This window comes from Euwallacea similis, chromosome 20 (assembly GCF_039881205.1).
Source record: "Euwallacea similis isolate ESF13 chromosome 20, ESF131.1, whole genome shotgun sequence".
Classification (NCBI taxonomy): Eukaryota; Metazoa; Arthropoda; class Insecta; order Coleoptera; family Curculionidae; genus Euwallacea; species Euwallacea similis.
The window spans coordinates 2,097,999-2,109,721 of NC_089628.1; the positions used below are offsets into that span (position 1 = coordinate 2,097,999).

Here is an 11,723-nt window from a genome sequence, read left to right on the forward strand (position 1 = left end):
GAACAACAATTTGTGCAAATGAAACAAATGGAGACAATTTCGAACACCTTTTGTAGCCTGTCCCGGAGCGAGTAGTATCTAAAGATATGGTACTTATTAAAACTTTTATAGGCGCATGTTTCGGTTGTTTTTGATATTTCGAAAAAATGTTATATAAAAATATTGCTTAGTTTTTTGAGGTCTATGTCGTGTTAAAAGGAAATCCCCCTACTTATATTACACTCCTTATAAAGTGAATTGAGACATTAACAGTTTTTGCGCTGTTGGAGTAAAAAACGTAGAACTTTGATGTAGTTCACAACAATACTTCCATTCATAATTGGCAGACCGATTCGAAGTTCAATTCACCAAGTTGTGGGCAATTGCCTGACGCGATTTATTCACAAAATAAGAATATTACCTTACCATACAGCATAGTTCCCTAGAGGCGATATAAAGGGATAAAAATCTTGCTAATATAGTTGTAAAGTCTGGAGCACGCTGACAATACTTTCCACATCTCTAACTTAATCTGACCTGTATAGTTTGTTTCTATTCTTGAGATGCTCCAAATTTCTATAAATTTTCAGATTTTCTTTAATCTGTTGACATAGTCCTGGAGGCGACACCCTATGTATAATCAGCAGCAGAATTTCTGGGCTCAACTGTTTTTAATGTAAGAAAGAATACATTTAATTTAATATCAACCAATTTTTCAATATTTTTAATATTACTAGGTAACACATTATATAGCAGATGTAATAATAAATAATATATAAAATTGAAAATATTTTACTTTACCAAATAAGACGTATCTTATTCTAGGAGAATTCTGGGAGGATTCTAGGAGGATTCTAGGAGGAAAAGAATAAATAAGTATTAAATATTCACTGGGTTTGTAGCTTGATTATGAAAAATACAGAGTGCTTCACCATAATTTAAAGACCATCCATTAAAACGACCAGAAATCTAACAATAAATAATAAATGCATTTATCATTACTAGCTTTTGCATTCGTATTTTTTGTTATTAAAGCTTGCCATAAACCTTATATTTTTGACAGTTTTTTTCCCACAGAACGTAATAAAAATATCAATGGGTTTCAGTTATGATGCAAAACGCGGCCCTAGTTAATATCATCAATATACTTATACCCAATTAAATTAATTTTAAAGTTTCTAGCGCAGAATTCAGCTTAGATAACTCCGTGTTGATCTCTGATAATTTTTCTGTGTTGGTTTGCTGAACCTCTGACGGGACCTGAAAAATATCACATCCATTGCATTAACAACATTTTACTGTAGGTTAATTATCAATTTGCATTTAGTCCATGGCCAAAGAATTGTGCCATTTGACGAATTATAAAACGCTGAAACTAATTAGAAAAACAAATTAATTTTTATTACATTTATATAATAGATACTTATAGCACGTTGCAGCATCAATAAAACTGTCTTTATGATGGATAGCTTTAAGATAAATAATATTAGACATTTTAATTCCTGCAGCTAAATATTTCATTCAAATCGGGGGGGGGGGGGGGGGGGGGGTGTCTGTTAGCGCGTATGGCATCAATTGAAAAATTTACTGTTTATCATGAAAAGCTTGACTTTGACAATTTGGGATTTATTCAAGAGATACCTCTAACATCTCAACGCTTGTTTGAGTTTTTTTTTTAATAATTACCTTTGACGCATAATTCGCCACATTCATAACTTGTTCCAGCTTTTGTTTAGTGGACTGCAAGAAGTCGAGCTTCTTTTGAATTTTATTTATCTCCTTTGCCGGATCGATCAGCCCCTTTAACAGTAGATGAACTTCGCATTTATCGGAAACAGTTATAATTGTACAGCCGTCCGGAGGAACTTCGTTGACAGGGGTCTTCAAGCAGTATGCCAAAGTCTGTAAGGCGGCGGCATATTTCTGCAGGATTTCACTTGTCGACGCGTCGTTAGAACGCAGATATGCTATATAAATTAAATTGAGAAAAAACGTGGTTTTGTTGAATATGAGGAGTATTTCAGATCTAAACAAAATTACCTTCAGTTTTCATTTTGTTTTGCAAATTGTAGTCGCTCCTTGTTGACCTAATCGCCTTAGCTACTTTCTGGACGAACTCGACTTCCTTTTCAATTGAGTCGTTTATGTAATCCCTTTCGGCATTCGGGAATGAATCTACGCATATACTTGGAACTTTTTCTACTAAATTCCTAGGTCTAGGTAATCGCTGGAAAAGCTCTTCGGTAATAAAAGGCATGAACGGTGAAAGTAATCGAAGGCCAATATGCAAGGTGCGATATAACGTCAACATTGCTGCCTGCTTAGCTTTGGCATCGTTACCCATAAAAATAGGTTTCAAATATTCCTAAAAAGTATTTATGACATTAAAATTAAAATTACTAAAACGCATTTTCCTTCCACCAATAAATAATTCAAGAAAAAAATGTTTCTTCGATCTTTTACTTACTAAATAAACATCGCAAAGATCGTACAACCAGAGATTGTAAATGGCCGTCGTGGCAAGCACGAAATCGTATCCCTCGAAACCATTCACTACATCTCTAGTAGCAGATCCCGCCCTACTTAACATCCACAAATCCATAAGGCTTTCATGTCCGGTTAAAGTTTCGCTACTAGGAGCTATAAAATCGGCAACGAAATACGTCAAAGCAAATTTGGTCGCGTTCCAAATTTTATTGCAGAAAAATCTGAAATTTGGTAGATAATACGAAAGTTTAGAATTTCAAATCTTTCGGAAAACTTAAGAAAGATGAGAAGAAAACTGGTAAAACGTGCTTACCGGTAGCCCTGAATCCTGAGAATATCAAGATTAATATCTCTCCCCGAACACATTGCGCATAAAGCGAACCTCAAGGCATCCGTTCCACATTCAGGAATTCCGTCTGGAAAGTCTTGTTTTTGTCCCGCTTTCGCCTTTTCGATTTCCCTTGGATCCAGATTACTGTCTAATAATTGGGTGTGCAGGTTTTCCAAAGATATTCCCGTAATGACGTCCATTGGGTCAATAACGTTTCCCAAGGATTTCGACATTTTCCTGCCGTGGGCGTCTCGCACGATGGGATGTAGATAAACCTCCCTGAAATAACAGATTATACTATCCCCAATTTTATGATAAGAAAATTCTGAGTTTTATTTGTACTGGTTTTGCATTATGGTGTTTTGATGCAGACTCCCATATTTGTAATAAAATTATTTCCTACACTTTATCAAATCTCTCCAAAACCCGCACTTCCAAATCATAAAAATAATCTTGAAACTACTCCCTCGAATTCGCAACTTTTCTTACATTTAAGGAAGTCTGGAAACGCTGTATATTATTTCATGTCACATATTGCTTTTTAGACCTATGAGCTGTACCTTTACAAAAGGCAGGTCGTAAAGTTTTTGTGCATTTCGAAGCGATATCATTTCTTAAATGATTCAGACGAGTGTTGACACGGTAACAAGCAACAGTTTGTTGTGCGGAATAAAATAAAAATAAATGCGTGTGTGTGCATGTGGGTGTTCAGTGCCACGATAGGAATAAGAGATCGGGGTAAGATGAAGATAAAAAATTATTAAAATCAAGTGAAAACGGCTATTGATATAAAGCGTTAATATTTGGAGAAGTCGTGAAACTCTAAGAACACCAACCTAAAGGGTAATTTTCCGAGCAACTTCTGACCCATAAACACCATCCTGGCCACCCAAAAGAACAATATATCGTTCCCCGTTTCCAACAGATGCGTGGGATAAAACACATTGAGCTCTTTCGTGTTATCTGGCCAACCAAAAATCGAAAATGGGAAGAGAGCCGAAGAAAACCACGTGTCTAACACGTCCTGATCTCTTCTCAGATCGACTTCAGCGGGTTTAAGACCAAACTTTTCCGTGACCTTGTTTAGCACCTCTTCTTCGGAATGACCTGATATCCAATTGAGTTCTTCCACCTGATAAATACAATTAATTATTTAAATAAATAAATTTATTAAACAAATAGAAGTATATTTTACCTCAGAAACAGGTTTGCCATCTTTCAAAGTTACGAAATAAGCGGGAATTTGATGTCCCCACCACAATTGTCTGGAAATGCACCAATCGCGAATTCCTTCCATCCAATAATTCCAGGTTTTAACATGTTGTTCTGGGATTATTTTAAGTTCTTTATTTTCGACCGCCTTAATTGCATTGCTGGCCATTTCAGAACAATTAACATACCTGAAAATAATTCAAACTGTAGTCTAAGTTGGAGATACCATTCAATGCAAAACAAAATCAACAAACTCATTATTTCATACATACCATTGTGGCTTGAGCATTGGTTCAACTACATCCTTGCTCCGATTGCAAATTGGCACAACCATGGGGTTATTCTTAGTTTCCACATACAAGCCCAACTCTTTTAAAGTTTCTGTTATTTCTTTTCTGGCATAGAATCTTTTCAGCCCCTTGAATTATCGTTATTTATTATCACATGAACTTAAGCGTTGAAATATTCTTACAGTGAATTTTCCATAATCTCCGGTGATATTTCCTTCATCGTCGAAAATCGTAATAAAAGGTAGATTGTGTCTTTTGCCCACTTCATAATCATTGGGGTCATGGGCGGGAGTTATTTTCACAACACCAGTTCCGAACTCGAGTTCGACAAAATCGTCCAGGATGATCGGAAGCTTGCGATCGCAGAACGGATGAGTGACAAACTAAAAATGAAATTATTTGTTTATCCATTAAATAAAAAAACGAACTGTTTCGTCTTTCTATACTAATCGAAGTCTGAATCGAGACAAATTATGTCCATTAATTCAATCTACAATTACTCCAAAATATTTTACATCAATTCAAAACCTTACCTTCCCATGTAAATGCTTATACCTCTCATCATTAGGATGCACTGCTATGGCAGTATCTCCTAACATGGTTTCAATCCTCGTGGTGGCTACAACAACTTTTTCTTTAGTGCCTTCTACCTCATAAGCAAAATGAACAAGGACCCCAAACTCTATTTTTTCCTCATAGCCTGGTACAGATAGGAATGTGCGGCCAGTAAGTTCGACTTTATCCACCTAATTTTACGAATAACTACATGACACTTCAGACACAAATCAACAGTCAAGCACCTCAATATCTGAAATGGCCGATTTCAAAGTACATGACCAATTCACCAGTCTATTGGCTCGATAAATGATTCCGTCTTCATGTAAACGCACAAAGGCCTCCGCTACGGCCTTACACATTTTAGGGTCCATTGTAAATACTGCTCTATCCCAATCGTACGATGATCCGAGTTTTTTTAGTTGATGGTAAATACGATTACCTTTCCTATAAAATAATCGTAAACTAAAACCTGGTAAATTTAAGCCGTAGAAATTTCCATTAAAATCTTAAAAAAGATCTTACTCATTTTTCCAATCCCACACCTTCTTTACAAAGTTCTCCCTTCCGATGTCGTGTCGAGTTTTCTTTTCTTCGCGCCAAAGCTTCTTCTCTACCACCACCTGGGTGGCAATACCGGCGTGATCGCACCCCGGATTCCATAAAGTCATATAGCCATTCATTCTTTTCCTATAATCGAGCGATGTAAACACGACTGATAACGATAATAATATCTATACCAAATGTGCATTTTTGAGAATATCAAACCAGTTTTCAAATCAACTTATTCCCCAAATATATATTGAGTCCGTTAAAGATTATCTCAATATTTTCGTTGTATATTTTATTAAATAACTAGTGTGCCAATATATGGCCCACTTGTTCTACTGTCTTTTAGACAAGATTATTGGTAAATGCCCGTGCTCTACGGGTCTTTCGCCTGATTAGCCTTTAGACATTGTGTAACATGTTAGACTGAGGCGGAAATCTCTCTTTAGCCATATTGCTGCATAGATTAATAGAAAGTTTCTAAGTAGCTACATGAATAAAACCCAAAACTGCATACTTTTGGTCAAATAACAAACAAAATTTACTTACCATCGCACTATGGAGTCTTGAATTGCGTTAGTTAGGGCATGTCCTAAATGCAGTGAACCAGTTACGTTGGGAGGTGGAATTACTATCACAAACTTTTTAGCAGCCTCAGAGATATCCCGCCTCTGAAAAACAAAAAAACATCGTTTGACGCAGGGTTCGATTTGACAGAAATCAAGAAGTTGTTTTTTAAAAAATTGAGGAGTCTCTTGGTACAACACAGAATCTAAGAAATGCTCCTGCTAGCCCCTGTTTACTGGTCTGGCATTAGCAGATCTAATTTTTGGACTTGGTATCCTCTTTCAGAATTTCGCGACTAAACTTTCAAAAAATTAAACGGAACAACATCTTTGACAGTTACTGATAAGGTCGATTAGCACTAACGACATCTAAAAAAATCGAAAATATGACATTATCTACATAGTCTTCGTTGTTTACCGTAGTAAACAATACCATGCTCCCCATTCTTATATTCGCTTAACATAACCTTAAAAGTCCCCCCTAACCTCAACTGCTCAACTTTTCAATTTAAAAATCAGAAGTTTTACTTCCTGGCCTCTCGTTGAATGTGTTCTTGCCTCACATTCTACAGATATCACAAAGTAATTTTTAAAAAGAAAATTTTCGAGATAATGAATAAAACAATTAAAGCCAACGCTGCAGGATTGAAGAGTTTGGTTTTTGAAAATAAACAGAAAAACACCACTTTAAACCCCAACAATTCGTATGAAGTCCTAGTGCCACCAACGAAAAGCGAAAGTGATAAGAAAGAATACAGGGTTATTAAATTGGCTAATGGATTAACTGCTTGCTTGATATCAGATACTAGTCCGATAACTGAAAATATTGAAGATTCATGCGAGGAATCAGAGACTGGCGATAGTTCTGCAGAAGATGAGTCAGAAACAGATGGTAATTTAGTTATAATAAAAAGAATTGGACATTATTACCCCTTAATTACCACATTTTCATGGAGTATTAAAATACTTTTGTAGGCAATATGGTTTTTTAAGGGCTTTACATTTTCATAAAGTAAATCCCTATGAGGATACCTAGTGGAATCAGAGCTAAATAAGTACAATGAGAAAGAAAAAAGTTGATCTGAAGACATATTCAGAAACCTCTGACTGGAAAATAAACATTTTAATTGTCTCTCTCTTACTCAAATCATTTTTAAGCTAAAGCCGTGAAGCAGCATCTTTGGATGACAGGGCAGCTTGAGCTATTGTCCATATAATAGTTAGGCAGATGACAGATTTTTGGTTGTGATTTTACTCAGTACATGTTGCCTTTCTAAACTCTTATCCTCTGCACATGATTACATTCAAAGCAAATAATTTATTTTAACTAAAGACTATTTCATGGTGATTTCTATAATGAAATAATATTTAAATGTTCATTTAATACCTATAACCAGCTGACATCATTTTCTTAGGTTCTAGGGATGAAAGTGTAGAGATGGAAGACAATGAACATGAAGAAGACCCCAGAGCCCATCATCCACGACATGAACAAAAACTAGCCGCTGCTGGATTATGCATAGGTGTAGGAAGCTTTAGTGACCCCAAAGAAGTTCCGGGAATGGCTCACTTCCTAGAACACATGGTTTTTATGGGCAGCGCCAAATACCCAAAAGAAAACTCCTTTGATGAGTTTATCAAATTAAGCGGAGGCAGCGATAACGCATCTACTGATGCCGAAACTACGGTCTTTTACTTTGAATGTCTAGAAAAACATTTTGAAGAGGCTCTAGACAGGTTTTCACAATTCTATAAGGAACCCTTAATGAAGCAGGAGGCAATGACAAGGGAAAGACAAGCTATAGAATCAGAATTTCAAATGTCTGTTCCATCAGACAGTTCTAGAAAGGAACAATTGCTCTGTTGTCTTGCCAAGAAAGGCTCCCCAGTTAATAGTTTTCCATGGGGTAACTTGATTACGTTGAGGGATAATATAAAGGATGAAGATCTATATAAAGGAGTGTATGAGTTCAGAAAGCGTCATTATTCTGCGCATAGAATGACCTTGGCAGTGCAGGCACGCATTTCTTTGGAAAATCTTGAAGAAATTATTTTGAAACACTTTTCAGAAGTTCCCAATAACAATCTGCCTCCTGATGACTACGCGGAGTTCATTGACGTATTCAACACCCCAGAATTTAATAAAATCTACCACATAAACCCGGTAAAGGATTTGTGCCAAATCGACATAACATGGGCGTTCCCGTCCTTGAAGCACAAATACAGAAGCAAGCCTCAACACTTTCTGTCACACTTATTAGGCGACGAAGGAAAAGGCAGTCTGCTCTCTTACTTGAAGAAAAAGTGTTGGGTGCTTGGAACTAACATAGGCAATGCAGAGACTGGGACTGAACACAATTCACTTTTCACCTTATTTACTGTAAGCCTGAGTTTGACTGATGAAGGTTATAACCATTTGAATGAGGTTATTGAGGCAGTGTTTTCATATCTGGCAATGCTGAAGAAGACTGGGCCGTCTCGGAGGATATTTGACGAGGCGAAATCGATATCAGACATAAGTTTCCGCTATGCCCATGAAGAAACTGCTGTTGAAAATGTGGAAAACCTGTGCGAAGTAATGCAACTATATCCGTCTGAAGACTATCTTACAGGCACCGAATTGTATTTTGAATTTGAACCAAAAGCCATTGAGGAACTCATCGATTTAATGACCCCTGAAACAGCTAATTACATGATTCTAAAACGTCAACCCGAAAACAAAACCAAAGAGTATCAAACAGAGAAATGGTTTGGCACTAATTATCTCGTGAAGGAAATTCCTGGCAGTTGGATGGAAAATTGGAAGAAAGCTCGAATTATACCAGACCTCTCTCTACCCCCTCCCAACAGTTTTATCACAACAGATTTCAATATATTGCCTCACATAGAGAACAACCCAGAATACCCCCAAAAAATCTTAGAAAAATCATCAGTCGAGCTATGGTACCGGGGGGACACTAAATTCAAGCTTCCAATGGCGCACTACAACTTCTATTTCATCAGCTCCTTAGCGCTCAGTAGCTGCAAGAATGCTTCCATGTTAGACGTCCTTGTTAACCTGTTGGCAGTAGAAATGGCCGAAGATGTCTATCCTGCTACGACTGCCGACTTATTCCATAACTTTGTGGTCTTCGAAAAAGGTTTGATAGTAAAAGTGTGGGGATTTAGCGAGAAGTTGCCGCTTTTGGTGAATCTTATCGTGAAACATTTAACAACCCTGAGCAGCAGAATTACTGAAAATATGTTTAAGGCAATTAAGGTGAAATTATTGCAGAGCTATCACAATAAGGCTTTGAAACCGAGCGTGTTGGCTAAAGAGTTGAGGCTAAATTTGGTGGTGGAGAACAGCTGGACTTCAATAGATCGCTATGCTGCTTTACAAGAAATATATTGTGAGGACATCAAAACATTTGCAAAGGATTATTTCAAGTCTCTGTATGTGAAGGTTTTGGTCCAAGGGAACGTTAGTCAGAATACAGCTGTGGAGACCGTTCACAGCGTTGTTAAAACCCTGAATTTTGTGGAATTAAAGGAAGAAGAAAAGCCTCAGTTCAAAATCGCCAGAGTCAATAAGGGAGAACGTTGCTGCAGAATTCGAAATATCAACGCTAGCGACACCAATTCTGTAATAACTAATTACTACCAGTCCGACCTTTATACCGTGGCAAGCAGCGTAATAGTCGATCTTATAGTTATGGCCATTGAGGAACCTTTATTCGACATCCTGAGGACTAAAGAGCAGCTGGGATACCACGTTTATTGTTCAGTGAGGGACACCTTCGGCGTTCTGGGCTTTACTATAACAGTTAACGCGCAAACTACCAAAGCATCAACAAAACACGTGAATGAACGGATAGAAGAATTTTTAAAGCATACTAAGTCTCTGCTGGAAAACATGGATCATGAATGCTTTGAGAAGCTCAAAGAAAACTTGATTAAGATCAAACAGTGCAGCGACGTGCATCTCAAGGAAGAAGTGGATAGGAATTGGGGTGAAATCACCGGTGAAGATTACCTGTTTGACAGAATCAAGCTGGAAATTGAAGCAACCAAGCAAACAAATTTAAAGACGATTTGCTCCTGGTGGGAAAATCATAACCAATTTGGATCCCATGAAAATTTCCGAAAGCTCAGTATTCAAATTGAAGGCAACAATGCTGAGTGTACGGACGAAGAATCCAAATTGGAAATAGCATTTTTAGTTAATGAAGACGAAGCTGCTGCAAGGGGTGACGACAGTTACTTTATCAAAACTATTCAAGAGTACAAGGATTCGGTCTCTATATATCATATAAAGTAAATTAAAATTTTTACAGAAACGACGTTTATCGTTAATCGTTAAAAACATACGTTAATCGTTGTAGTGGATGCGGGAAAATAGATAAATAACCCTAAACAAATTGGGCCTCTAATCATTTTAAGCTAATTCGTGTTCTGCCATTAATGCAGGATTTGTGAAAATATAAAAAAAAACATAAAAAAGGCAACCCTTATAGCAAATTGAGTTTAGAATACATCGATTATAATCGTAAACGTTAAAAGTAAGAAATAATTATTTCTTACATGTCTGTGCTTAACTAGAACTTGTTTGTTGTGCCAGTTTTCACAACTATAATAAATTCTTTCTTGGGGTGTTTATGATATGGAATCCTTGGAAATCCCTAATTTTATTCCACATTCTCTAGCATAATCACAGAATGATTATTTACTCAGATATAAAAGACATATTATAGAACAAATTGTCACAACTTTCTTGAAAACCCTTATAACTTTCATCTTACCTTGTATTCTGGCTTGAAGAAACCCTCTTTTTCCCACCAGCCATACCAGGCAGCTTCCACATACTTGGGGCTATAAGACTCTGGCAAAGGCCGAAGAACATTTTTCTTGTCTCCATCTGGAGTGGCAGCATCATACACAGCTTCACCTTTCACTTCTTTCTTCTTTTCCTTTTTCTAACATATAAACAAATAGTACTGTAGAAAAGCAATATTTACTATTATTGCACGTAGATCAAGTAACTACTAAGTTTGTGGGTGGGTAGCTATATGTAACTTTCTGAGCTATTGTGCAATTTTAATTAAAGTGGAGCCATAAGTTATAATGAGCTAGAGACATTCTAATATGAATCATTGTAGCTGCCGAACGTTTGTAAGTGGTAAAAAATAGGACCATATATTCAATAACATATGTTTCGTATCAGTTGAAAATTTCACAACTAAAAACTTCAAGTTTCTCTTTGACAGAGCATTAATTACACACAAATGAAAATTGGAGTATTTTTTATTGGTGAAATTTAAGTGTTTTTGCTCCTTACATCAAAGAGCCCCTTTTTAACAATAGAAACCTTACCTCTACTTCTGGTTTCCCTGTGTTGTTCTGCTGCTTCTCCAACTTCTGCTTCAACTTGTCTAGTTTCGCCTGTTTCTTGGCTTCCTTCTCAAGTTGCTTCGTGGTTTTTGGCGGGACATCAACAGCATTTTCTATAGTTTTTTCCATAATTGAACCGTTCGCTAATTATTACAAAAATATTTGCAACGCTTCGAAATACGAATAAGCAACATAACCTCAGTTTTTTTGACGTCCCGGAGTTGAACGTTTTCTAGTCACCCGGAGCAGCGAGAGTTATTCACCAGTGGCGGCTACGCTGCATCGCCCCCTTTCTATTCTGTATGTTTTTTATTTTTTAAGAATATAATTTATTTATCTGCATATTCTATAGCCTGCGTTTAGGTCCAGTTGAACCCCAATTCC

General features: G+C 36.8%; 2 protein-coding genes across 2 annotated transcripts; one reads left to right on the forward strand and one right to left on the reverse strand.

Moving 5' to 3' along the window:
• Window positions 1-672: 672 nt before the first annotated feature.
• On the reverse strand, window positions 673-11,545 carry ValRS (Valyl-tRNA synthetase). Its single transcript, XM_066400260.1, has 15 exons — window positions 11,322-11,545; window positions 10,751-10,924; window positions 5,953-6,074; window positions 5,380-5,544; window positions 5,100-5,301; window positions 4,833-5,045; window positions 4,482-4,682; window positions 4,282-4,427; window positions 3,993-4,197; window positions 3,634-3,929; window positions 2,780-3,076; window positions 2,447-2,687; window positions 2,020-2,344; window positions 1,666-1,946; window positions 673-1,239 (listed from the first exon to the last, which is right to left on the reverse strand). Exons 1-15 carry the CDS (start codon window positions 11,466-11,468, stop codon window positions 1,138-1,140), a joined length of 3,117 nt encoding a protein of 1,038 aa, XP_066256357.1. The 5' UTR covers window positions 11,469-11,545; the 3' UTR covers window positions 673-1,137.
• On the forward strand, window positions 6,501-10,549 carry Nrd1 (Nardilysin). Its single transcript, XM_066400259.1, has 2 exons — window positions 6,501-6,861; window positions 7,385-10,549. The coding sequence occupies exons 1-2, from the start codon at window positions 6,516-6,518 to the stop codon at window positions 10,267-10,269; spliced, it is 3,231 nt and encodes a 1,076-aa protein (XP_066256356.1). The 5' UTR covers window positions 6,501-6,515; the 3' UTR covers window positions 10,270-10,549.
• Window positions 11,546-11,723: the final 178 nt, after the last annotated feature.

Bases quoted from the DNA above. Each gene is read 5' to 3' on its own strand.
- Nrd1 (XM_066400259.1), top strand. From the start codon at position 6,516: ATGTGTTCTTGCCTCACATTCTACAGATATCACAAAGTAATTTTTAAA. The intron at 6,862-7,384 runs GTAATTTAGTTA...TCATTTTCTTAG, and splicing joins AGATGAGTCAGAAACAGATG to GTTCTAGGGATGAAAGTGTA.
- ValRS (XM_066400260.1), bottom strand. From the start codon at position 11,468: ATGGAAAAAACTATAGAAAATGCTGTTGATGTCCCGCCAAAAACCACG. The intron at 4,428-4,481 runs GTAAGAATATTT...CGATAATTCAAG, and splicing joins GAGATTATGGAAAATTCACT to GGGCTGAAAAGATTCTATGC. The intron at 2,345-2,446 runs GTAAGTAAAAGA...AATACTTTTTAG, and splicing joins ATCTTTGCGATGTTTATTTA to GAATATTTGAAACCTATTTT.